A 27952-nucleotide genomic window follows, 5' to 3' on the forward strand; every position below is an offset into this window, starting at 1 on the left:
GAGTAACTACTGAAAGACATGTACAAGTCATTATTCAGCTCCTGAAAACAGCTACTAAGCAGTACATACTTAAAAGTTCTCCTGCCCCAATGGGAGAGGATAGTACGACATATTTCCATGCCTGAGGCAGTAATGAGAACTATTTTCATCCTGTATAAGAATGCCTATTTCAAAACAAAAACACAAACTCCTGGATACTATTGAGGGAACCACTTTAATCATCTGCCTAAGTTTACTCAACTGAAGATAAACTTTGGACCATAGGTAAACCATTTTTTTTTTATTATTAGTCAGTTAAGTACAATTTTTTATATATATATATATATATATATAAGCTTATGTGGTAATTTAATAATATATCTTAAAAAAAAAAAAAGTTTATCAGTACTAAACATGAACACCACATGAAAGTAGCCGTAATAAGGCATTATTATCAAGTGTAATGTAGTTAAAGGCTGGACATCTCTGGGAAGGTGTTATCAAGAGCCTTATCATTATCCACAGGGTACATTGCCAGTTTATAATTGGATCTTTTTGACCAAACTTTATAACATTTCTGAATGACATCCCTGCTTTTGTTTGTGAATTATTTATTGTTCAAATCTAAGTGTTATTGAAGACCAAATCTGGGCTTTTGGTTCTACTTCCAGCTGGCTCCCACATGAACTCATCTTCAAATTCTAGCTCATTGATATGGTACTGTCCAGGATGGCTCCAGGTCCCTTATGGCTCCAGATAGCTCCATCCCTTCAGATACAATCGATGCAATTTTCCAATGTGGAAATCCAGGACTGCAATGGTAGCAGAATGTACACAAGCGTTTAGTAATTGAAAAGTGTTATATATAAGGCATATATGGTCTATTAGACAAGCAAAGACAATATGCTAACAATATCAAATGAATTAATACTATAACTTTATCCCAGAACCTCATAATCAACCCAATTTAAGATACAATATACTGGGAATCTAGAACAGGCATTCTACATTTTAAAGATTTTTTTTTTTTTTTTACATTTTTGGTCTAAATTGCTAATAAGGACACTTTATGAATAACCTTTCTTTACAGTTCTCTCAATCAATACTAAAAGAAGCTTTAGAAGTACAGATAAAACCATTTAAAAATTGCACACATTAAATTGATTAAATGTTTCATAACTACTGTATTCATATTTCCCGTAGGAAAAGAAACTGTAAGCAGTAAATGACATGATGTTCTCAATTTACCCTATGAAAATGTACCAACAATAATGTCCTTTTTGTATCCGATCTATTCTCAGCATCTGTAAAAAGATTTATTACAATAATTTGCTTGCATGTAAAGAAATAAAAGAGAACAGTAGGAATGGGATGCTGTTAAAATGCCGACGGAGGGGATTACAGTGGTCAGAATGCCGGTGCTGGAATCTCGACACCTGTCAGAATGCTGGCGCTGGAATCTCGACACCTGTCAGAATGCCGGTGCAGGTGTCCTGACCACCGGAATCCCGAAGGTAAGTAGCAGGGTTGGGGGGAGGGTTAGGGTTAGGCACTAGCGGGAGGGTTAGGCACTAAGGGAGAGGGTTAGGTTTAGGGCGCGGGGAGGGGGAGGTTAGGTTTAGGCACTTCGGGGGATGTTAGGGTTAAGCACCGGGTTTAAGGTTAGGGGAGGGAGAGGGTTAGGATACAGACAACAAAGTGTCGGTATCCTAACCCTGTTGGGATACCATCATCGGAATTCTGACCGCTGGGATCCCGAGCGCCGGCATCCCGTACCCATCCTGTAGGAACATGAATGGTTGATGACAGATCATACAGAAATTTACTGTTGCATTATTTTTTATGTATTAACATTTACTTATAGAACATCAGCAGACTTTGCAGCACTTTACAATTGGGAACAAGCACAGCAATAAAACAAGTCTTAATATTAACAATATACGTATATCATATTTTCAAGGGCAGAACTATGGCTGTTGCATTAGGTGTGGCTGCAATGTGGTACAGCAGCGAGGATGGCCCAGTCCTGGTGGGAGAGAAGCCTACAACACATTTATTCTTAAAAACAAGGTATTTATGCATATAGTTGTTCCTCTAGGTCAAAGTCCAAAAATAGTCACCATGCATTACTCAGTTCATAGGATAGGTGGAGTGATATGTTACCATAAACACTGTACCATGTCAAACATGCGTCCCTCCAGCTGCTGTTGGACTACATATCCCAGCATGCCCTGTAACAGTTTTAGCATGCCCTAATAGCAAGCTGGGATGTGTAGTTCCACTGCAGCTGGAGGGCCGCAATGTTTGACACCCCTGCTGTAAGTGATTCCAAATCAGTAAAATGAAAATCATAGGTAATTAGTATTTAAAAAAATTATTTTACTTTCTATTCAAAAATCTATTACTCATACTATTTAATGATTATGTGGAATAAAAATGGATATTTGGGGTAGCAAGGATGTGGAGCTTGTATGTTCTCCCAGTGAGCACATGGGCTTCTATAGTGTTTCCTCCCACTGTACAAAAATACACTGGCAGGTTGTGTATATGTGCTATCTATACTGTAAGCAGCACTTTGTATAGGGGTGTGCTCACAGGAAAATCTGGAGAGGGCTACTCTGCACCGAGGAATGTGTACAGTACAGTACTATGCATAATTGCCTACTTTTGAAAAAGTATTTCAGGGATATTGTGAAAGCAGCACTTACAGTATGAGATTTGCGGTAAAGTGGACGTGTAATGCTACATCTGAGAGTCATATAAAAAAAATTGACTTATAACCAAATTATACATGCCTACTCTCCTGGTAATCGCGGGAGGCTCACAATATTTCCGGTAACCCCCCGCAGCCCCGGAAAAGTAGGCATATCTAACGCATCCCGTCCACTTCCTAGTGAAGTGGACAGGATGGGGAGATTTTACCTGGAATTTTCGGGTCCATAGGGAAGGGGCGGGGCTAAATGGAGCAAATAGCTTCATTTAGCCCCGCCCCCTCCCCACAGACCCACGAATAGCGGGGGTTTATGTAAAGGGGTGGAGTCTAATTCTGTCTATCACTTGGCCCGCCCCCGAAGAGGAGAGCAGCAGGTCCCCTCCTGCTGCTTCCAGAAAGCTGCCCAGGAATGTCGGCAAGTATGAACCAAATGTAAATGAGCCCCTAAACAGTTAGTAAGATCCACTTGTTGATGAAAACAGCTACATAATAGGGGTAAGGTGCAATCAGGGAGATTGCTAACCTCTTCATGGAGACAGGGAGATTGCTACCGTTTCAGGGAGTATCCCTTACAAATCAGGGAGAGTTGACAACTTAGGTACTATATGGGAGGGCTGGGGGTCTAGCACCACCCAGGGGCATGTCTAGCATTATTTTTATTTCATTCAATCCTCCTCTCATTGTCATGTCCCCCAATCTCTCCCAAATAATATTCCACCTAACCTCCCCCATATTCCTACCAGCCCCATTACCCAGGTTCTTCAAGAGGGGCTATAAAGTACCTGGTGCTCTCTAGGGGTCTGTGAGTGCAGGAGGCTGCGGTTTGTGTGACACACTCACCAACACTGTCAGCTCATCAAAATATTGGTGGTACTATCAATTTTGCTGATATACACAAGGACAGCGTCCAAGATTAGGGTGTGCCAGGGCATAACTGGTGCCTTATGTACGCATACTGACTGTAAACTCTATTGAGGTAGGGGCTCATGTAAATGATTAAAAAAATTCTGTATAGCACTGCATAATATGTTGACGCTATGTAAATAAGTGTTTATAATAATTCACCTGAGCACAATCACTTTATTTATTATTTTTCCTCTAGAGCTATGTAATAAAATGACACTTTACACAGTCCTTAGATCATGGGTGGGGAACCTTTTTTCTGCCGAGAGCCATTATGATATATGTGATGTCACAGGAGCGGAGCCACAATCGCCGGTGATTACAGCAATGCCCGGAGCAAACTGAGGATGCTCCGGGGAGCTGTAAGGGCAGTGGTGTGAGAGTCTGAAGCGTCCTAAGGACGCTCCAGGTGGCACTGCTGCATAGATTCTGGCTGCAGGGTGCCATTCTAGGCACCCTGCTATGCAGATCAGGCTACCAGAATAAAGCTCAGAGGGTCAGACCAAATGAGTCCGGGGGCCTTATACGGCCCCCGGGCCTGAGGTTCCCCATCCCTGCCTTAGATGAACAGATTTACTGGGATAAATAATCCATAGGTGAACAGGTTTCCTGGTGGCCCAATGGACAATCTCTATGTGAACAGGTTTCCTGGGGCCCAATGCATAGTACCTAGGTGAGCAGGGTTCCTGGGGCCTAATGGATAGTACCTAGATGAACAGGGGTTGTCTCTTCTGCCAAGCGATAGTTCTGGCTCTGTAAATGAAAGCTTTTCTCTCAACATATCCTCTGTTATCTCAGCATTATTCCTTTTATTATTACAAGCCATGCATTCTGCTAGCAGGAAACATTATCTCAAAGCAAAATGTCAGTTTATCAGTTTACATGGCAGTGTTTCAGGAATTCAGATACATTAATCCCATGCAACACAAACCAGCATGTATTCCCCTGTTACCCTCTTCTCCTTGTATTGTCTGATTCACACATGGTAATTCCTTCATATCCGTTTATAGGAATTTATTAGAGTTCAGCAAAATAACATAAGGCAGTAATTCAACCCTTTGATGGACATAAAAATTCTTACATTTCTGACAACCTTTCATAATAGTAATGGTGCACAGACTGGGTGGGTTAAGTGTTCCTTTACAAATGAGTCCTTGTACAAACCAATGACTGTATGATTGTGTAGGTGAGAGTCACACAGGATGGAGACACAGAGAAAGGTGCGGTTCTGAATCAGAGACTAGGCTTGGAATAAACAACCAAGTCTAGCGGAGTGTCAGCCCACTACAGAGCACAGTATACAACCACCTACCTTGTCCCTGGACCTCCATCTACATTACCTTTGTAAACAACTCTGCCAGACGGAATTTAACTCTTTGGTATCTTACAAGTGTCTCCCATGTAACTGAGGTAAAACTGCTCCCTGCATCCATACACAGCTCATAACTTCATAGACTAAATCGGATTAAAAGGGAAAGGGATAAGTTTTGCTGAAAATGCCACATGTCAGACACATATCACATTATACAATATCCTGCTTCCCTTACTCCTATTATTTTTCTCTTACAGCTGCAGAATCCTGTGATGAACTGATTAGTTAAAGAGGGGTTTAAACTGGAATTCCACATCAGTGTTTTACACATAAATCATACCTCCTATTAATAACAAGATGATCTGCAATTTATCTACAGTCTTCTAGTAGATTATTCTCTGACATACAGTAACCAATTTTACCTGGTACAAAATGAAATGGGTCATGTGTGGGATGTAGAGAAAGACTGTGGTGCTTGCACAGGCAGAGGGGAGAAGCTGGGTAGCATGAAGGCGCCCCTAGTAAAGTACAAGGAAGACACAACAATAAGGGGTAAATTGTCACTTTAGTAAATGTACCCCTAAGACTCATTTCTAGAGCAGTTCAGACACTATGGGGTCTATTTACTAAAGTGCAGGTTTTTGGAATTGGAGATGTTGCCCATAGCAACCAATCATATTCTAGCTATTATCTTCTAGAAGGTGCTAGATAAATGTTAAGTAGAATCTGCAACATCTCCACTTCTAAAACCCCACAGCTTAGTAAATATACCCCTAAGGGGCCTATTTATCAAGCATTTCTTTTTCATAAATGATGTAGAAACTGCAGTTTCTGTATAATTTTATGAATTGTAAGGATGTGCTAATAGCGTAATGCAGGGGATATCACAGAACACCAGTATGCATGCGGTAAGTAGTGGGATGTATCGCATCCATAATGTGATGCTTGATACATCCCACTCTATATACCTTAGGGCCTGATTCAGAGATGTACGCAATGACAATATTTTCACAGTTGAGCGATTATCGGTAAACTGCGCATGCATCTAAGTTGCACTGCACATGCCTCAAGATATATTACCGTAGTCGCAGTGTCCTTTTAGTCGCAGTATGACTGTCAGTCAGGGAGCGTTTGTAGGAGGTAACGGGGAGTGGCAGCAAAGAACGCAAGTGTGTTTCAACTGTTTCAGGCGTTTCAGTTTCCGCGGCCATTCTGAGTAGTCACAGGGTTACTCGGAACTGTGATAATTGAAAGATCTGTGACCAATTCTGCATCTTTGAACGCAGGGCCTGATTCAGAGATGGACACAATGGTGATTACGGACGCAGATCGAGCGATTGTTTTCCATTGCGCATACGTGTAAGCCACACTACATGTGCACATCGATCGCATTGCGATTACGAACGCACAGTGGAATCCATTGCAAAGTGAGTGACAGGTTGTCAATGTTTGGGGGTGAAAATGGGGAATGGTGAGAAAAATGCAGGCGTGTCTAACCATTTAAACGCCGTTACATGGATGTATATAAATTAGCCCTTGTGACCTCCTACGCAGCATGAGAGCCCTCTGGTGTCAGTAGAGCTTCCAAGTCTGCAGCTGATCAGACCTGCCACAAGGGCAAGATGGTCGTTTGATGTGCATCGATGTTACAGATATTTACGCAGGTAAGCGACATCATACTCATATGAGAAGGCAGCGGTGGGCGTCCTTATGCTCGGGGAAGCTTTGGCACTATTAGCATATTATCGCAGCTGCATTCCATAAGAAATCGCAGCTACGATCGCATTAGTATGTTAGATTCAGCAATGTCATGTTGACAATTACTGTAGCGTTGTTTTGTGTGCCTGATTTCCTCAAGGAAATATATTATTAGAACGGTTACATGTAACACTGTGTAACTGGTGTAACAATGGGATTTATTTACGTGAGATAGGGCACTAACCATTTAGAGCACAAAAAGAAAACATGACATTAAAAAATAGGGCAGCACGGACGGTGTAATGGTTAGCGTTACTGCCTCACAGCAATGAGGTCATGGGTTCAATTCCCACCATGGCCCTAATTGTGTGGAGTTTGTATATTCTCCCTGTGCTTGCGTGGGTTTCCTCCGGGTACTCCGGTTTCCTCCCACACTCCAAAAATATACTGGTAGGTTAATTGTCTCCCAACAAAAAAAATTACCCCTAGTGTGTATGTGTGTGAGCATGTGATAGGGAATATAGGCCCTCATTCAGAGCCGTACGCTCTGAGCAGAGCGCACGCTCTGAATGAGGGCCGGGCTCCATTTTCATGGAGCGTCCTCCTGGACGCTCGTATAGCTGTGGGTCACCACCCACAGGCTATACGAGCGTGCATTTTGATGGCCGCGATGGTCGTGACCATCGCGACCATCGAAATTGCGAGCCGGAGCCTGCGGTTGAGGTTTTCAACCGCAAGCTCCGGAGTGATTTTGGCTCTATCAGAGCCCAAATCACTCCCACTGACATCACTAGTGATGTCAGTGGGCCGGCTTCTGACGAGAGGCGTTCCCGTGGGAACGCCCCCGTCAGGGTGGCACGCCCCCGGCACGCCTACCAAAGGGGGCGTGCTGTCAATCAACATTGACAGCACGCCCGCTTTGATCGGACACAACGAGCGAAGGAAAGTCCTTCGCTCGTCGTGTCTGGCGCATGCGCACGACGGAGCTCCCTCCATCGTGCGCATGCTCAGTGCAGACCATCGACCCACTTGCGAGCGGACAGCCGCTCGCGAGTGGGTCTGAATCAGGCCCATAGATTGTAAGCTCCACTAGGGCAGGGACTGATGTGAATGGCCAAATATTCTCTCTGTAAAGCGCTGCGGAATATGTGTGCGCTATATAAATAACTGGTAATAATAATAATAATAGGTGGAATTTGCACATCTCTGTAGTCATGGAGAACAAAGGACAGGAAACTTACATTTGGGGAAAAAAGACATGTGAGCAATGGTCCTGCACCATACTTGCTTACTCTCCCAACACCTGCGAGAAAGTTTTTTTCGGGCAGCCCCCGCATCCCTGGCAGATTAGGCACTTCTCCCACATTCTGCCCACTTCCTAGTGAAGTGGGTAGAATGTGGACAATGTTACAGGGATACAAGGGGTGTTTCTAGAGAGGAGGGAGCCCGTGTGCAGTCTCCGACATGGGCCCCCCACCTCTCTGTCCGGCGGCCGGCAGCCCACTGAGCTGTGCACAGCCAGTGCTGGAGTTATAGACTCTGTGCACTAGAGTGCGCCCAGAGTCTATAGAGGATGCGCAGGTCACCGGGTAAATGGCGACGGCGGCCATTTTCCCAGTACTGCGCATGCGCAAACGATGGGAAAATGGCCACAGCGGCCATTTTCCAGTCGTTTTTACAGCACCGGACCCTCGCGCTGACGTGGGACTCTAGAGAGGTAAATAATTCTATGGGTGCAGGGTGTGTGGTCTGGGGCCCCCCTGGACCCAGGGGCCCGTGTTCCCCGCACACCCTGCACCCATTATAGATACGTCCCTGAGGGATATGCATCTGTCGAGAGGGGACGGGGACTAAGGACGCAAATAGTCTTGCCCGCCCACAACACTGCCACCTTCATCTTATCTCCAGAGCATACTAGCCGACATTTATGCATGTGGGAGGTGTTGGGGGGATGGGGCTGGAAGGGGGCCACGCCCCATCGCGGTAATTTGCCACGAACGCCGCATATTTAAATAAGGGACGAGGCCAAATGATGTGAATCTTATAGAATTGCGTCATTAGGTCACTCCCCCTACTCGAGGACCCGACGATCCGCAAGAAAATTCTCCCCATTCTGCCCACTTCACTAGATATCTGGACTCAAGCACGATATTCTTAAAGCCTGGACTGTAAAGTTTGGCAACCCCTGGTATAGTGAACTAATTATACTGTACAACAAATTAATACTTTTCATTTGTTTCCTTTCTAAAAATAGTCATACATTACTAATTTGAAGTCAAGAATAACTAAAATGCTTTCAGAATGTTTTTACTAGCTCTATTTTTTGAGCTACACTACTTGCACTATACTGTATATACATTAGTAATATAGTCATAGTGAAAAGCTATTTTAAAATAATTTGATATTTTCTTGATAGATAATAAATAACAGTTGTTTTATTTCAATCAATCACAAATAAGAACACAAAACGAAACAAACATACAGCATACGAAACAATCATACAGCATACGAAAGTACTATCTATTATAGTGGCCTATTCATGGGGGTGCTTTCTCTTTGCTTGTCGCTTGTGCTCCTCTTCTGGGGCATCTCTTGTCACTGTCCAACAGTAGTGATTCACCTCCCCTGATATCTTTGTTCTATTGCTGAAATGTCTTGGTGGAATCGTTCACTATGCTTATCACTCAGTGCACCACAGTTATTTTGTGTGAGTAATCCATATATTTGAACAGGGGAGGGGACAAATAAATGATTCATTTAATTGGGTCATTAGGCCCCGCCCCCTCTGCGCGGAACACAGATTACTGGTAAGATTCTCTCCATTCTGCCCACTTCACTAGGAATACCCCTACATCGTCATAAATGGGCTATATCTTGGAACTCAGAGCTAACTGAGGGCCTGATTCAGACCCGGACGCAAGTGGCCGTTCGCTCGTCCACCGTACGAGTGAAAACATTTTAATTTAAGCGCTCGCTCGTAGCTAACCTTCCGCCCCATATTCTCCCAACCCCTCCTCTAGCTTGTGACCGTTCAAAATAGCGACCGTTCGTCTCCTCTTTGGTTGCTTTGGATGCTCGCACAAGTCAATTCCGGAAGTGGACCTGTCAGATTTCGATTACCCGCTCGTTCATTCTGCATACATACTTTAATCGTTTCATGCCAATCAATATATTAATTAGCTTAATTGCTCTTCACATGTTTGCAATCCGTTTTTTTTCAAGTTTCAATAAACTTTATTCTTGTCCGTGTGTGTCATTTTTCCCGCAGAATACGTACGGTTTCACCAATGGTTTACTTTATCAAAAATATATGTTTTAACCAATGATCCTATTGGTTTCCTGTGTTTGTGATAGGCATATTTTAGTTTTTTCATTTCTTTATTTTAATTCGCTTATGCATGTCACTGCATCAAGCCTATCATAACTCACATTATATTTTTGAGGCTGGAGGACACATGACTCATACAATAACCAATAGAATGTTTCCTGTTAATTTACCAAGTACATTAGCCAATCAAATTTTTTCTCTGGCCTTTATTAAAACTGTTTGGTGTAAAATAAATCATTGCCATCATGAGAGCCTCCGCGTTTACCAGGCGGGAGCTTTTGGTCCTAACGGAGGTGATGGACCGGCGGATCACCAGCCAGCCTCCCCCCATCAGCAACCGCCAGAAGCGAACGGCCTATGCGGAGGTTCGCCGCCTCCTGCGCTCCTTCGGCTCATGCCGAAATATCGGGCAGCTAGAGCGCAGGTGGTCGGATCTGCGCCGCCGCACGCCACGCTTGCTGGCCTGTTTGCGGCTGCGGATCGCTGCAAGTAAGTATTTTTTGTGGTATTTTCTGGGGGGTTTTTGCGGCCCTATCTGCATGTGCATGTTTTCAGTCTAGCCCTGTTTGTTTATTGTGGCCCTATCTGCGTTTGCTTGTTTTCAGTCTAGCCCTGTTTGTTGTTTTTGGACAGGCCTGCATGTGCATGTTTTCAGTCTAGCCCTGTTTGTTTATTGTGGCCCTATCTGTGTGTGCTTGGTTTCCTTTTTTTGAATGTTTTAACATTTTTGGAGCTCCAAATTTGTGGCCAAACCCCCCCACAAAAAGACTAAACATTTTTCAAACATCATTTAGGGGCTGAACACAGAATCCGGGTTCGCCGCCGAAAAAGACGCCGGGCTCGTCCTCTGACGCTGACTCCAAGCACAAACGCATCTCCCCAACCTTCCCCCAATTCCCCCTCCACCCCTGACTGGCCACTACCTGAGGCCCCTCCCTCTCCCAATTTGCACCACCCCCAAAATTCACCCTCCACTCCACCCCCCCTCTCTTTTCTTCACCCTAACCCCCCCCCACAGCGCTTTTCATCACCGTCCACCATAACGGAAATGTCCCCTCCGTCAAACCACCAGCACTGGCCCACCTCCGAGGAGGAGGAGGATGGAGGGCCTCAAAGACCCGCAATCCCAATGACCGGTATGTTTCCCTTTAAAAAATTTTTTTTTTTTTTTCTTGGAGACATTTTTATTTTGCTAGACAATGTCTTGGTTATTTTCCACTGATACATATCACACATGTCCAAACACTCATACTTGGGTATTTATTGTTTACCCTACTAAGGGTACTTCGTCCTTTTTGTATGTTCATTTTTAATTTAGTATTTATCCCATCTTTGCATTTGCCAGTACTTTGTTTTTTTCAGCACAACTGGATCTTTGTTTAAACTAGACTTTTTTGTTTAGTTTGTTTTGTAAACTTCTAATGTAAGGTGTTATTTTATTATCCCTTTTTTTCCCAACAGAGGACCAGAGGCGACTGCATTCTATGCAGGAGGGATTGGCCGCCTTGCGTGGCCACGTCATACGGATGCTAGTGGTCCTTGACCACATGGCGGCGGTCCTTCGGAGCTGAACTTTTTATAATTTTGTATTATGGCCAAACTGTTTTTTGAAATTAAAATTGCGTTGTATTTTATCGAGTCTCATTCCTTGTCTGAAAACATTACATTGTTTAACCTTCCATAAGTCGACTATTTGATCATGTTCTTTAAAGTAAGGTAAATTAGATTGTACAAAGCGCTAGTAAGTATGTAAGCTGCCATATTAAACACCTCACCATGCCAATAGTTTTGTAGAAATTCAAACATTTTGTTGTTTTTCTTTGGGGGGGTAATGTAAATAGAAAATGAAACCTGCTTAGGCCTAGTTTAGAAAACCTACTGATTCAACATAATACCTTTGTTGTTTTTTGAAAGACACAAAGCATGTTCAAAGACTTAACCATTTCACACATTACAGGATTAGGCATTACGAAAGGTGGCATTTATTGTGCCAGGTTACACGTGCTTGTAATTTTTTAAAAAAAAGTCTTTTTAACGGCAAAAAAAAATGTAATACCCACCAAACACATACAGAAAGTGAATTGTGACAAGCAATTCACACAGTGAAAAGACACTACAAAAAACAACCAACACCAAAAGCAAACAACAAAAGAAACAATCAAGAACTGTTGAAATAAGTAGCAGGCCAACATAAATCCACAAATGAGGCGATGAAATAATTGTTCCCAAAGTTTGATCCAATGTGGCCACATGTACCCAATTTAGTGGAGCAGGTAGTAGGCATCGGTTTTTGGTGGATTTTAAAGGAAGACAAGAAAAAAAAAGTTTCAAAATATTAAAAAGGCACATTACAATCGAACATGTCGACATTGTGTCAATTAAGTAAATGTTTGTCAATAATTACCTGAAATATCTGGCCACCACATCATCGCGTATGGCCCCCCCCACATACTGACCTCCGACCAACCTCGGGGGGGCCATCCTCAAGCAAGGCATCCTCTGGCTGCATTGGGACACTCCTTATGGCGATGTTGTGAAATATCCCACACAGGACCACTATTTTCGAAACCATATCCGGCAAATACATGAGTTCGCCACCAGAGCGGTGGAGGCATCTGAATCGGCCTTTTAAAAGGCCGATACAGCGCTCCACCACCTGCCTGGTGGCTGTAAGTGCGGAATTATACTCACTTTGTGGTGTGGGAGCCAAATAAGGAGTGAGCAGCCAGGGCGTGCAAGGGTAACCACTGTCTCATGTGAAAAAACAAATACAACAATCAGGATCATTGTGTATCAAGCTTTGCATTGGTTTCAACTAAAGGTGTCCACTTACCCAGAAGCCACGCATCACCAGCTTGTAGGTTGTCTAATTTAGGCCAAATCCCTGATTGTCGGATGACGAAGGAATCATGTGCACTCCCGGGGAATTTGGCATTCAGGGACAGGATCTGGAGGAAGGCATTACATACCACCATTACATTCAGTGAATGATAGTGCTTGCGGTTCCTAAATATAGCCTCCAGCCTTGCTGGAGGCTGAAGTGGTATGTGAGTGCCATCCACAACCCCTGTGATGTGTGGGAAGCCAGCTATTTGGTAAAAATTGGCCTTCGCCACACTAAGGGAACCCTTATCCAATGGAATTTTAATAAAATGATGGAGGTGTTTGAAAAGGGCCTCCATCACTGCCCTCAGGATCCTTGAAAAGGAGGATTGGGATATTCCGGCAACTATTCCCACCCTGGTTTGAAAGGATCCTGAGGCACAGAAATGTAACACCGACATTAATTGCGTAAGTGGTGGTATTGCTGTAGGACTGTCAATTTGCCGTTCAAGATCACTCTCTATTAATGAGAGAGTGTCTATGATGATTTGTGGAGGAAGACGGTATCGTCTTAAAACCTCATCATCGGGCAGCCCAAAAAGGGTGACACGTGTTCTATATATCTGGGGCCTTGCACGCCTACAATGCCTACGCCTGGGACGAGGTTGAGGTTGGTCGGGTTCCGGAAGCATGGCCAAGATAATACGACCAACATCAACCTGAAATGGTAAGCCAGGTAGTTAATGTTTGAGTGAAATGGTAAACAAAAAATCAACTTTTGCCAAAAATCCAAAGATGCTTACAGGCCGGGGTATTGTCATGAGTCCAACAACCTACATTTCCAAAATAGAAATTCGTTTTAGAAATTTTGTTTGTCAGTTTGAATCCAAACACTTTTTTAAATGCGTTAAAAGATAGAAGGGAGCACACATTAGTTAGGAAATGCACGCTACATTTAGTGGACAAACAAGACTGTCCAATCTTTAAGTCAAATACACATTAGTGCGCTAAATAGTTTGCATTTTTGCATGGGGAATAAGGAGACATTAGTGCGCTAAATAGTTTGCATTTTTGCATGGGGAATAAGGAGACATTAGTGCGCTAAATAGTTTGCATTTTTGCATGGGGAATAAGGAGACAGTGCGCTAAATAGTTCTCATTTTTGCATGGGGAATAAGGAGACATTAGTGCGCTAAATAGTTCGCATTTTTGCATGGGGAATAAGGAGACATTAGTGTGCTAAATAGTTCGCATTTTTGCATGGGGAATAAGGAGACATTAATGCGTTAATTTTTTAAGGAGGTCAAAATTACATACCACTCAAACAATATTACGCCAAAGAGTACGCTATATTTCGTGTTAACACAGGATTGGTTAAAGAAACAATTACAAATTACTTAGCCAAACATATGCGAACACCAACACATCGAAACTGTAACTTCAGGCATTAAAAATGACTTACCAAAAACTGACAAATAACCCAAAGTCCAAAAACTTCACGGGGGCAATGCCAAAATAACTGGTAAAAGAAAAATAAAAAAAACATAAGTACTAACATTTCCCAAAAAAATACGATTAGTTTTAAAGGAGTTTTTAGAAAATACTTACTCAAATAAGAAACAAAAATGAAAATCCAAAAAGCATACGGAAAGAAAAATAAACTGTCCCAAAATAAACAAAAAAAAACTCCAATACTTCGCCAACAAACTCCAAATAACGCCCAATCCTCAGAAATCCACAACCACAATCCACCATTCGCCACCCGCCACCCGCAACCACGACTCGAGTCACCCAAAGCCATAAATAGTGTTTATTTTCCCACTCAAATTAAGGACGGACAATAGGAGCGCACAATCAATGATGCGGACGCAGGTATAAATACGTCACGGAAATCCCAAAACGGTCTGCTGTCGTGAGACTTGAAACACAAAAATGTCTAATGAGCAGCAAAGCACGGGCCAAGAGGCGCACGGTAAGTATTTGGATTTTTGGGGTATAAGGATTATTTTAAACCTTACTTTTGTGAACGTTTGACATCACAAATTAAAATATGTTTTATACACAAGGAGTGGAGGATGCCATGTCAGAGGCTGCTGGGCCTAGTAGGCCAACAAAAGCTACCCAAAAAAAAAGACAGCCACAATTCACAAGAAAGGAGATGGAGGTTTTAATCCAAATGTGCACTGACATCCTGCTACAGGCCGATAGGAATATGGGTGCAAGCCAAAAGTGAAGAATGTGGGATGATATAGCCAGTGCTGTCAATAGGGTGGGTGAGTTGGTCCGTACAACCCCGGAGGTCAAAGGCCGGTACGTAAAAACGACATTAAAAAAAAAGTGGTTACAGGGCCAAATACTGCAAGGAATAACGCCAACTTTGTCACCCACAGATGGAGCGACTTCAAATATCGGCTGAAGCAAAAACTGTCTGATAGGGCTAGGCATGCAAGAAGGACAGGTGGGGGTCCCACCCCTGTGTCATTGGAGCTTAATGATTTGGAGGAGCTGGCACAGGGGTGTGTGCAGGCTGAGGAGGTGTTTGGCGTGTCCAACATGGATACGGACATGCCAGACTTTGCGACTCCTCATGTTGTCCCAGGTAAATGTTGTAATGTTAACAACTCAGAAATGTGTTTGTGACACTATGTAGATTGTAATGTTACTCTTTTCTCATTTTTCCAACAGAGACACAGGCGGATGAGTCTGCTCCAGAGGGGAGCGTTGGCCGCAGAATTTCTGCTGGCTCTGCAGGGGAGGAAGCAGTGGATCCGGCTGGGGACCCTGCAGAAGCCAGTCCAGGGCAATCCCCCTCGCAGGCAGTGGCCCTCCTCACAGAACTCAATTTCAAATCGGATCACCACACGGAGATTCTGCAGAGGATGGACGCCAGTCTGCTACGGGTGGCGGAGGCCATGGAGCAAAATGCTGCGGCCAACATGACCATTGCTCAGGCCCTGGCCGACAATGCTGGGGCTAACATCAGGAATGCAAATGCCCTGGAGCAGCTCGTTCGCCAGCACATGTTGGAGCCGGCCTCCCTTCCTGCCGGAACATCAGGACCCTCCCCCTCGGGCACAACAACAGCCATCCCTCCAAATGTGCCTAGCCCTATGCCTAGTCCAGAGGCCACAACATCTGCCTCTGGACAGGCCAGCCAAAGGACCTCCCGGACACGGTCAGGCTCCCTCCCTACCCCGGCCAAACGTGGCAAAAGGCGCTGACAGCACTGGCTAATTTTCCCACAATCCTTCTGTGCTTGCCCCATATTCCTTAAGGGCCAAAACTTCCCTCTCCTTCCTTGTGAATTGTTTTTAATTTGTGTTATTTTGTGTTGGCCAACTGCCACTATTTGTGTTTGTGTGTTTTGTTATTATTTTTTCTCTTTATTTACGTTATTCAGATGTGAAATATGCAAATTACACATTAAAAACAAAATGTGTATCAAAAATAAAACATCTGTAAAATCTGCTCAATTGTATTGTGAATTTTTTCCAAAACTGGTTAATAGGTAATCCTGCATAAAAATTCAAAAACAATAGAAGGGAAATCTAAACATTATTTTGGATTTCGAAACCAAAGGGTTAAAATCTATTTAGGAGTTTTAAAGAACACTTTGCAAACCTAAAAAAAAAAAACATTTTTCTTGGCCCCTTAAAAATTAAGCAATAACCTAAACATGCTGACAATATTGTTGCATAAAAAAAAAAAAAAACACATTTAACACAAAAATTGGTAAGCTAACTGATTGTCTAATCCAGAAATTAGCAGCTGAGTAGTTCACCTGCGTACGGTTTTGTGCTAGAAAAAAAAAAACATTTGCTAAACACATTACAAGCTTGTTTGCAATTCTAAGTTGATCTTTTTTGTGGTCTCAATTGATAAATCAGAAAACCATCGATGAGACTCAGGAGGGACGAAGAGACCATCGCCATTGTGGTAGAGAATACCAGACCACAAGCTGAGCGAGCAGTTTGAATGGAAAGTGGATCAGACAGTGACGTATGACTTTTTCCGTTCACATTGGCCGTTCACATGAGATAATTTATGTACGCCCAAAAAACGCCTCGACACGCCTGCATTTTCCCATCTCCACCCCTGTCACCGCCCCAAAACGGACTGTTCTGTCAATCACATTTGATATGTCACTTCCTGTTCGCTATTCGACGAACGACTGGAAAAATGATCGCAATCAGCCGTATGCACATGCGCACTGTTACACCGACGCATGCGTGGTTGGACAACATCGGACCGCTACGAGCGTACGGCCGCTTACGAGCGGCTCTGAATGAGGGCCTGAGTTTTAAATGTCATATTCATATGCGGGTTTGATAAAATTCTATGGGGTAAAAAAAATTATATCTATAACTAAAGACACATACTTGCCTACCCACCTGGAACTGCTGAGAGGCTCCCGAAATTTGAGTGGCACTCCCAGCTGCCCAGAAAGGTGGGCAAGTCGGCCACCCACTTCTCGAGTGAAGTAGGCAGTCGATGACGCAATTTGCATTGAATTGTGTCATTGTGGCTCCGCCCCTGCTTCAGAATGTCGGCAAACGCGACATTGTATAGAGGGGGCTACGCCCCCAGACCCGCCCAACTTCGCCGCACTCCACAGTGCTGACCCTGGCTGTCCCCTCCCTTGCCGGCAAGTATGGCATAAGATAATATATACATGTATGTGGCATAGAAAATACTGCACATGCACTTGGTACAAATAGATTTTTTTCATACATGTAATATACGTATCAGCCTACGAACCTCAATGTTACTTATTTTATTATCATTTAGAACACTTATATTGTTATTTTCTAAGAACTATTTTTTACAGTTAAATGTAACTATTTAAAATTCATTAAATAACTAAGTTGCAGATAATTGTACTCTTTTTCTCTGATCTGTTTGTTTGTGGACCATTCTATTTGTCTTCTGTTCACATTTATTGTTAATTATTAAGTTACTTATGTACGCCCAGCATATTTTGTTGCGTTTTACAATTTGGAACAAACAGTATTAGAACAAGACTGGGTAGTAAAAGACAGACATAGGCCCTCATTCAGAGCCGTACGCTCTGAGCAGAGCGCACGCTCTGAATGAGGGCCGGGCTCCATTTTCATGGAGCGTCCTCCTGGACGCTCGTATAGCTGTGGGTCACCACCCACAGGCTATACGAGCGTGCATTGTGAAGGCCGCGATGGTCGAGACCATCGCGACCATCGAAATTGCGACTCGGAGCCTGCGGTTGAGGTTTTCAACCGCAAGCTCCGGAGTGATTTTGGCTCTATCAGAGCCAAAATCACTCCCACTGACATCACTAGTGATGTCAGTGGGCCGGCTTCTGACGGGAGGCGTTCCCGTGGGAACGCCCCCGTCAGGGAGGCACGCCCCCGGCACGCCCACCAAAGGGGGCGTGCTGTCAATCAACATTGACAGCACGCCCCCTTTGATCGGACACAACGAGCGAAGGACTTTCCTTCGCTCGTCGCGTCTGGCGCATGCGCACGACGGAACTCCCTCCATCGTGCGCATGCTCAGTCCATAACATCGACCCACTTGCGAGCGGACAGCCGCTCGCGAGTGGGTCTGAATTAGGCCCATAGAGGTAAGAGGGCCCTGCTAGCAAGCTTATATCTATAGGGGAATTAGCACTGATACACAAGGATAGTGCTACCTATTGCATATTGGACCAGCCAGATTGCAGAGGTTCTTGGTGAGCTGTATGATCCAGTCACACAGGAATGTTGGCCAAAGGTCAGGAGGATGTGAAAGTGAAGAAAGAGAAAAGATGTAAAGTTATATGTGGACTGTATTGAGGGGATGTAATAGGGTAGGACAGCGTATGAAGATTATGTGGGTGGTCCTGGAATTTGATAAGCTTGTCTGTAGAGGTGGGTTTTCAGGGAACGCTAGTTTTGGAAACTAGAGGTAAGATTTATTGTGCGTGGGAGGGCATTCCACAGATTGGATGCTGTCTGAAAAATGTCCTGTAACCATGAATGGGGGAAGGTAATGAATGTCGATGAGAGACAAGGATCTTGTGCTGATCGGAAAGGTCAAGCTGAGAGATATTTTGAGAGAAGCAAAGGGATATATGTTGGAATAGTTTGGTTAATAGCCATATGTAAAAGTATTTTGTATTGAATTTGGTAGAATAAAGGTAACCAATGGAGGGACTGACAGAGCGGAGCAGCAGACGATGAATGTTTATCGAGTAAGATCAACCTCGTAGCTGCATTCAGAATGGATTGTAGTGGTGAGAGTCTGTTTTGGGAAAGACCAGTAAGGAGACTATTGGAATGATCAATGCGGGAGATAATGAGTGCACAAATTAGTTTTTGTGGTGTCTTGTGTAAGATATGGGCGTATTCTGGATATGTTTTTTTAGATGTATGTAACAGCATTTGTAAACAGACTGAGGGGTAGATGTATTAAGCTCTGGAAAGTGATAAAGTGCAGAGTGATAAATGACCAACCAATCAACTCCCAACTGTCATGTTACAGGCTGTGTTTGAAAAAATGAAGTTGGGAGCTGATTGGTCCATTGTTTATCACTCTGCACTTTATCACTTCCCAGAGTTTCATACATCTGCCCCTGAATGTGGGGAACAAAGGAAAGTTCAGAGTCAAGGATGACACCTAGGCAGTGATCTTTTAGGGTAGGTTGATTAATGAGTTATCAACAGTGATAGAGATATCAGGTTGGTAAGGACTATTACCCAGTAGAAATATTATTAATTATTTTTTTGGAAAGACTAAGGGCCTGATTCAGAGCCACTCGTAAGCGGCAGCTCGTTCGCTCCGAGCGATGTTTGCCCAACTGCGCATGCGTACGGATCGTTATACGCATGCGCGAACCAGTCAGTGCGGCCGAAATTCATGTGCTCGCAAAATAGCGAATGCCTACTAATTTGAGTGACAGAATGAGGCGTATGTGGGTGGCAACAGGGGAAGGTGCTTGAAAACGGGGAGTGGAAATCCGATCGCAGGCGTGCTTAAAGGTCAAAACGGGCGTTTTAAGGGAGTGCATAATTAATCCAGCAGCGTCATTGACCACGTCACTTTTTTTTTAACTCAGAACTGCTCGCAAAATAGTGGTTGAAAAAACCAACCACAAGAATAGCGAGCAGTTCATACGCTGGTCAATGTACTCGATTAATCTAATAAATAGCGGACATGACGTATGGTGCGAGCGGCCAGGGGGCGTCTTTTTCAAATTTACGTTCGCATGTTTTGCTCGCTCGTTCAGACTTAGAGGCGTGAACAGACTGCAAAGTGCGAACGGTTCATTTGAATAGCCACCCCTTTTTAGAAAACGAACGACCGCAAATAGCGAGTGGCTCTGAATGAGGGCCTAAGTTTGAGGTGCCGAGATGACTTTCAAGAGGAAATGGCAGAAAGACATTCAGTAACGTGGACCAATACAGATGGTGACAAATCTGGAGAAGACAGGTAGATTTGAGTATCATCTGCATACAGATGAGCTGATAAGTTTATCAAGAGGCATGGTATATAGCAAAGGATCTAGGACTGAACCTTGCGGTACTCCAACAGATAGAGGAAGCAAAGATGAATCGAACTCTGAAAGATCATTTTGATAAGTAGATTGAAAACCAGGATAGGGTTGTGTCCTGAAGACCTAGGGATTGAAGTGTTTGTGTCATTGGGACCAATGGATTGAGATCGGTTTTGGGACCAGCTGAAGTAGGAATGTGGGTGAAACTGAGAGACTTGATAAGTTGTCTGCTCATAGAGTAAGATTGGGTAGAATAGGAATGCTAGTGTGTCCTTAGCTAGTTTGGCAGTATGAGATGGAAACTCAGGCCTGGAATCTGAACCAAGATACAGAACAGGAATCCCAGTAATGAGGGCCTAGAACCGATCATATGGAAAATCAGCCCTGGTATCTGGACTCAAGGCTGGAACCAACTACTGGGAACTCAGACAAACACTACTGTAGAGACTCAGAGCTGCATAATACCATACCTGGAATCTCGAAACTCAGAACGAGCAACCATGGAGGCTGGATTGCCCGGGAACCCACACTACACTACAGCGCACAAGCCTGGAACTAGAATCAGAACCCAGAACTCAGGGTGGAGAATGAAGGTATGATACCCCGGACCCCCAACTAAACCAGCCGAGAGAATCGGGAAAGTGCAACCCACCACAGCACTGGAACCAGACCCTTGAAACTCTGGAACAGCCCCAGTATAGACACTCAGAACAGGAGAAACCAGCCACTGTAATAGCTTATGGAGAATAGCTAGAGGGACTGAGTAAAAGTCCAGATATGCACTAGATGCCAGTGAAACACACTTTGAGAAAATCACAGTAGATAGGCTCTTCCAGGTGGCTCAGCTGTGGCCCAGGCTGGGCATGACCTTTAAGTCAGCAACATGATGGTGTGGCATCAGAGATCACGTTGCCGCACATCTTCCTTGCCCGTCAGACAAGCATGTGCCGCTGGGATGATCAGGAGTTGAGGTGATAGGGGATAGAGGATAAGGAATAGGGGCTGGGGACAGAGGAAGGTGATGGGGCTGGGGATGGAGGAAGGTGGAGGGGGCAGGGGAAAGTAATGGGGGCTGGGGATGGAGGAAGCTGAAGGGAGCAGAGGAAGGTGATGGGGCAAGTGGTGATAGGGGATGGGGCAGAGGAAGGTGATGGGGGCTGGGGATGGAGGAAGGTGAAGGGGGTAGAGGAAGGTGATAGGGCTGGGAATGGAGTAAGGTGAATCGGCAGAGGAAGGTGATGGGGCAGAAGGTGATAGGGGCTGGGGGCAGAGGAAGGTGATAGGGGCTGGGGGCAGAAGGTGATAGGGGCTGGGGGCAGAGGAAGGTGATGGGGGCTAGGGATGGAGGAAGGTGAAGGGGGTTGGGGATAGATGAAGGTGAAGGGGGCAGAGGAAGTTGAGGGGCTGGGGACAGAAGGTAATAGGGGCTGGGGACAGATGAAGGTGATGGGGGCTGGGTATGAAGGATGGTGATGAGAGGCTGGATTTCAGGAAGGTGATGACTGAGGATTGAGAATGGTTGGCTGCAGACACCACCCCTCCTATCCCTGAGGCATCCACAGCACTATCAAGAAGACCTTGCAAGAGAGACGGCAGACAAGAACTACAGCCTGCATCGTTAGTGACAGACAGTGTGGTAAGTCATAGTGTATTTTTACTTATTTAAAGACTGGCATATCTTTTGATTAACATTATCATGCTTCACGTATAACACACATGCAGTGTTGGGATGTGCGGGATCAGGGTAGTGGTGAGAAGGTGGGACCCCGAGACATCAGTGTACTGGACTCCGAGATTTCTGTTGCCAGCCCTGGGGATAGGACAAGGAAGTCACATGGGGAGAAGCAAGATGGGGACAACAAGCAGCCGGCCAGTTTGTTTACATCCCTTGCTGTGGAGAGCAGGGATGTTGCTGAGGTACAGGGGAAGTGTGGAATACTGCAATGTGGCAGTGCCATGTGCGGTAATTGGGGCCAAGACCCTGATTGATGACTTTGTATGAGAAGAAAATGGTCACATTGTTAAATGCAGCAGATAGATCCAGAAGAATAAGATGTGAGTAATGGCCTTTAGACTTAGCATTGATCAAATCATTCACTACCTTAGTTAGTGCTGTCTCTGTGGAGTGTGGGGAACGAAAGCCTGACTGAAGTGGCTCCAATAAGTTCTGCAAGTTAAATAAAATTAGGGGAAGCAGGTGTAGGCAAGACTCTAAAGTAGTTTGGAGGCGCATGGGAGCTGAGAGATGGGACCTTAGTTTGAGAGAGGGTAAGGGTCAGAATTCTATGTTTCTATTTCAGAATAGGAGTGATCACTGCATGCTTGAATAATGATGGAAAGAAAGGTTGTGATGAGCACAGGAGATAGAGCTCTGATTTGTGAGGATTTAGGATTAAGAGGAGAGGTAGTAAAGTAGGAGGATGAGAAGAGTGTAGAAATGTAATCTTCATTTGTGGGATCAAATAAAAGGAAGATGCCAGAAGGTTCAGGGAAGTAATTGAGCAAGTCACTGGCTGAGGAAAAGCATACCATTTCATTTGGGTTCTTACCAATCTTGTCTTTGAAATAGGAAGCAAGATCCTGTGAAATGGTGATGGGTTGTGTGCGGGTGGCGTAAGTAGTGATTTAAATGTATTAATATAAAGTTGTTTGGGGTTAGAAGCTTGAGCAGAGATAAGAGGCTGGAAATATGTTTGTTTGGCAGTGTCCAGAGCCTTTCAAGAGGAGTGGTAGATAGTCTTATATGTGAGGAAGTCATTTGGGGCACAAGATTTACATCACTGATGTTCTACTTTACGTGACAGTTTTTGGAGGTGTCTTGGCAATTTAGAATGCCATGGTTGACATATAAGTCTACGTGGAATGTGAGGGGTAGCTGGAGACACTTCATGGAGGGCTATTTCAAGAGTTTGGCTTAGGTGTCTTACAGCAATCTCAGGCAGTGGCATAACTAGGGTATTTGGAGCCCAGGGCAAATTTGAAAATAGAGCTGCCTCCCCCCGTAAGTGCGCGCGCCGCAGGCGTGCCGAAAAAATTGTCGTGGCCACTGAAAAATGGGGCGTGTCAACATGACACACCCCTTTCTTGTCACTGGGAAAAATTTCCATTTGCACCTTAATACAGTGCCCCTTATACAGTCCCCCCCTATGCAGTGCCCCTAGTAGTGGTCCCCCATATGCAGTGCCCCTTACACAGTGCCCCCTGTAGTGGTCCCCCTTATGCAGCCCCCCATTAGTTCCCCTTATACAGTGCCCCTAGTAGTGATCCCTCATATGCAGGCCCCCAGTAGTGATCCCCCATATACAGTGCCCCTTATACAGTGCCCCCAGTAGTTGTCCCCCTTATGCAGTGCCCCCTGTAGTGGTTCTCCCTTTTCAGTGCTCCCTGTAGTGGACCCCCCCTGTGGAGTGCCCCCAGTAGTAGTCCCTCCCTTACAGTGCCCTTTATATAGTTCCCCCAGTAGGAGTCCCCCTTGATGCAGTGCCCCTGTAGTAGTCCCCAGTAGTGGTCCCCCACAATGCAGTGCCCACAGTAGTATCCCCCCTCCCCAGTGGTAGTCCCCAGTAGTGGTCCCCCATGATGCAGTGCCCACAGTAGTAGTCCCCAGTAGTGGTCCCCCACGATGCAGTGCCCTTAGTAGTATCCATCCCAGTAGTGGTCCCCCACTGAAGCAATGCCCTCAGTAGTATCCCCCCAGTAGTGGTCCCCCCCCCCAAGACAGTGCCCCAGTAGTATCCCCCCCAGTAGTTGTCCCCAGTAGTGGTCCCCCCCCGAAGCAGTGCCCCCAGTAGTATCCCCCACCCAGTAGTAGTCCCCAGCACTGGTCCCCCCCCACCTGAAGCAGTGCCCACAGTAGTATCCCCCCCTGGAGTGCCCCCAGTAGTAGTCCCCTTCTTTGTAATAGAGCGCGCCCCCCCCCGAAATACACACTAAAATGAAACAAAAGAAAAATACTTACCCGTATCCACGCTCCTGCTCCCGCCGCCGTCCGTACGTCCATTCTCCCGGGCCGGGCCGCTCTGCATTATGGGAGAGACGTCATGACATCATGACGTTTCTCCCTTTACCACTGCAGGAGCCGGACGGAAGCCCGGCTCTTGCAGTGGGCGTGCAGCAGTCAATGACAGTCTATCTGACTCTCATTGGCTGCTGATTCACACACACATTGCTGCCACTCGGCAGTGATGTGTGTGCAGCAGCAGCCAATGAGAGTCTATCTGACTCTCATTGGCTGCTGATTAACACACACATCACCGCCAGTGCTGGCGGCGATGAGTGTGTTATGCACAGTCTGAGCCCGCCTGCCACCCTCCTCCTGGCGCTATTGGGCAAGCGCTCAGGGGGAGGGAAGGGGCTCAGCTGTGCAGCACAGGACCGGTGCTGGAAGCCTAGCGCCGGTCCTGTGTAAATGTGTAGCGCTGACCGCACTCACTGCGTCTACGCAGGTGGTGGCCACGGCACTCCTGAGACTTCCAGAGGAGCTCAGCCGCAGCCTGCACTCTGCAGTACTATGATGTGTGACTGGTGGCTCTGACCGCCACTAGTGTGCCGCGGCACAGGGGTTGAAAACTTTCAAAAAATGACAGGAGCTGATTAGTTAGTACTTTGGGGTCTATGTACTAAGCCTTGGAGATAGATTCAGTGGACAGAGATAAAGAACCAGCCAATCAGCTCCTAACTGCTATGTCAGGAGCTAATTGATCGGTACTTTATCTCTCTCCAAGGCTAAGTACAATCGACATCCAGTCTGCAAAATGACAGTTGGAAGCTGATTGGTTACTTTATCTCTCTCTAAAAACTTTGATAAATCTCTCTTATCCCCTATATGAGCACAATAAACTCGTTGGATTACATGGGGCACTACTGGGGGCACTGTATAAGGGGCACTACTGGGAGCACTGCATGGGGGGACTACTACTGGCTGCACTGTATAAGGGGCACTGCATAGGGGGGGCTACTACTGGGAACACTGTATAAGGGGCACTGCATAGGGGGGGACTACTACTGGGAGCACTGTATAAGGGGGACTACTACTGAGAGCATTGTATAAGGGGCAATACTGGGGGCACTGTATAAGGGCCACTACTGGGAGCACTGCATAGGGGGGACCACTGCTGGGGACACTGCATAGGGGGGACAACTACTGGGGGCACTGTATAGGGGGCACTGCATAGGGGGGACTACTACTGGAAGCACTGTATAAGGGGCACTGCATAGGGGGGACTACTACTGGGAGCACTGCATAGTGGGGACTACTACTGGGGGCACTGTATAAGGGGCACTGCATAGGGGGGACTACTACTGGGAGCACTGTATAAGGGGCACCACTACTGGGGGCACTGTATAATGGGAACTGCATAGGGGGTACCAGTACTGGGAGCACTGCATAGAGGGTCTACTACTGGGGCAATGCATAGGGGGGACTACTACTGAGGGCACTGCATAGGGGGAACCACTTCTGGGGGCACTGTATAATGGGAACTGCATAGGGGGTAACACTACTGGGGGCACTGCATAGGGGGGACTACTACTGGGGGCACTGTATAGGGGGGATTACTACTGGTGGCAATGCATAGGGGGGACTACTACTTAGGGCACTGCATAGGGGGGATTACTACTGGGGGCACTGCATAGGGGGGACTACTACTGAGGGCACTGCATAGGGGGGACCACTTCTGGGGGAACTGTATAATGGGAACTGCATAGGGGGTACCACTACTGGGGCACTGCATAGGGGGGACTACTACTGGGGGGCACTGCATAGGGGGGATTACTACTGGTGGCACTGCATAGGAGGACGACTACTGGGGGCACTGCATAGGGAGGACGACTACTGGGGGCACTGTATAATGGGAACTGCATAGGGGATACCACTACTGGGGCACTGTATAGGGGGGACTACTACTGGGGGGCACTGCATAGGGGGGACTACTACTGAGGGCACTGCATATGGGGGACCACTTCTGGGGGCACTGTATAATGGGAACTGCATAGGGGGTACCACTACTGGGGCACTGCATAAGGGGGACTACTACTGGGGGGCACTGCATAGGGGGGATTACTACTGGTGGCACTGCATAGGAGGACGACTACTGGGGGCACTGTATAATGGGAACTGCATAGGGGGACCACTAGTGTGGGCCATGTATAATGGGAACCGCATAGGGGGTACCACTACTGGGGGCATTGCACATTGGGGACTACTACTGGGGGCACTGCATAGGGGGGATTACTACTGGGGGCAATGCATAGGGGGGACCACTTCTGGGGGCACTGTATAAGGGGAATTACTGGGAGCACTGCATAGAGGGGACCACTACTGGGGGCACTTCATAGGCGAACCACTACTTTGTGCAATGTATAAGGGGCACTGCATAGTGGGACCACTGCTGGTGGCAATGCATAGGGGGGCGGGGGGGCAAAGCATATTCTTGCACCTGGGCCCACCACTCTCTAGTTCCACCAGCTATATCCCCGGCATTTAGGCAAAGTCTTTCACAGAACTGAAAGACTTCCCCGGGGAAAGCTGACACTGCGCATGCACACAGCGTCAGCTTCCGAAACTGGCTGAGGGCTGCGGGAGAGAGATCAAAAGATCTCTCTCCTGCCCCTGGAGCACCCATAGAGTTACAGTAGTTTACACCATCTGAAGATGGTGTAGACTACGGGGCTAAATTCCGAAAACCTTTGCTTTTTGAAGTTATTACATAGGGGTCAGATCGTAGTTTCCATTGATAATAATGGGGACTGTGAGCTGCAGCGCTACTTAGCACTTTGCCAGAGATATCTGTGAAATCTCCTGCATTGTGCCATTAGTACATTGCAAAAATACATAAAATTCTGCAGAAACTGCAGTTTCTGCATAATTTTATGTAAAAAATGGCTTGATACATAGGCCCCTAAACCCTTATAAAACCACATGGATATTCTCTGGTGAGAAAAAAGATCTATTACAGTACATATGGTAAAATGATGTAAACATTGGGGTAATTTCTAATAATGTTTAACATCATGATTGTAATGCTTGCAATAATTGCTTGTCTGCACTGCATGGGTTAATACAAAATCCCCCTCCCTAGTAAAGTGTCACCCTGAGCTGTGTGAGTAAAGTTCTCCTTGGCCTGCCGGTCCCTCCCCCGGGGTGTGTGCAGGAAGATATGTATAAAAACACATTGCTATAGTTAGGATGTAATTATATTACTACTACTTACTGGTGCAGGGCTCAGTGACGGACCTGGACCATGGCAGAAGGTAACGTACGCAGGACTTTCTGTATGTCTGTGCTTGTATTGTCTATGTAGATAGAACGGAGTCAGAGTACACAGTGGTGCATATTGGCCAGGTAATTACCATCCCATAGAGCCTTGTTTGCCTTATGCAGGACGGACATGTGTGTCTGTTTCAGCCGTGTTATGTCTCTTATCACTGATTGCTGTCCTACAACATTCTGCACTCCTCGGAACTTTGGTGACACCTCCCTCATAACGGTACTCTATATTCTGTGTGTTCAGAAATAGCCCATTACAAATAGCATATGTATGTCATAAAATATTCTGTATAAGAAGTAGATTATTATTATTATTATTATTATTATTATTGTTTTTTTTTTAAAAAAACTTTGTAAACGCCTTAGTATCTGTGTTGTTAATTAGGGGTTGATTCAATTGTGGGCAATGCCAGCAGTGT

General features: G+C 45.6%; 1 protein-coding gene and 1 long non-coding RNA gene across 3 annotated transcripts in view; one reads left to right on the forward strand and one right to left on the reverse strand.

Annotated features, from left to right (window-relative positions):
* Positions 1–346: 346 nt before the first annotated feature.
* Positions 347–27695, reverse strand: LOC148514872 (uncharacterized). Of its 2 annotated transcripts, XR_015879430.1 has the most exons (5): positions 27478–27695; positions 5330–5425; positions 4936–5050; positions 1228–1283; positions 347–791 (listed from the first exon to the last, which is right to left on the reverse strand). It is a non-coding gene; the product is annotated as an uncharacterized LOC148514872 (long non-coding RNA). The 2 variants fall into 2 exon arrangements; XR_015879431.1 differs by lacking the exon at positions 5330–5425.
* Positions 27402–27952, forward strand: part of TGM2 (transglutaminase 2) — a 50011-nt gene continuing 49460 nt past the window's right edge. Inside the window, exon 1 of the mRNA XM_088480559.1 lies at positions 27402–27517. Within this exon, the coding sequence (XP_088336685.1) occupies positions 27508–27517 (10 nt within the window). The 5' untranslated portion in view covers positions 27402–27507. The remainder of the gene's footprint in view (positions 27518–27952) is intronic.

This window comes from Taudactylus pleione, unplaced genomic scaffold (genome assembly GCF_031769625.1).
Source record: "Taudactylus pleione unplaced genomic scaffold, aTauple2 ptg000256l, whole genome shotgun sequence".
In the NCBI taxonomy this organism is placed as follows: Eukaryota; Metazoa; Chordata; class Amphibia; order Anura; family Myobatrachidae; genus Taudactylus; species Taudactylus pleione.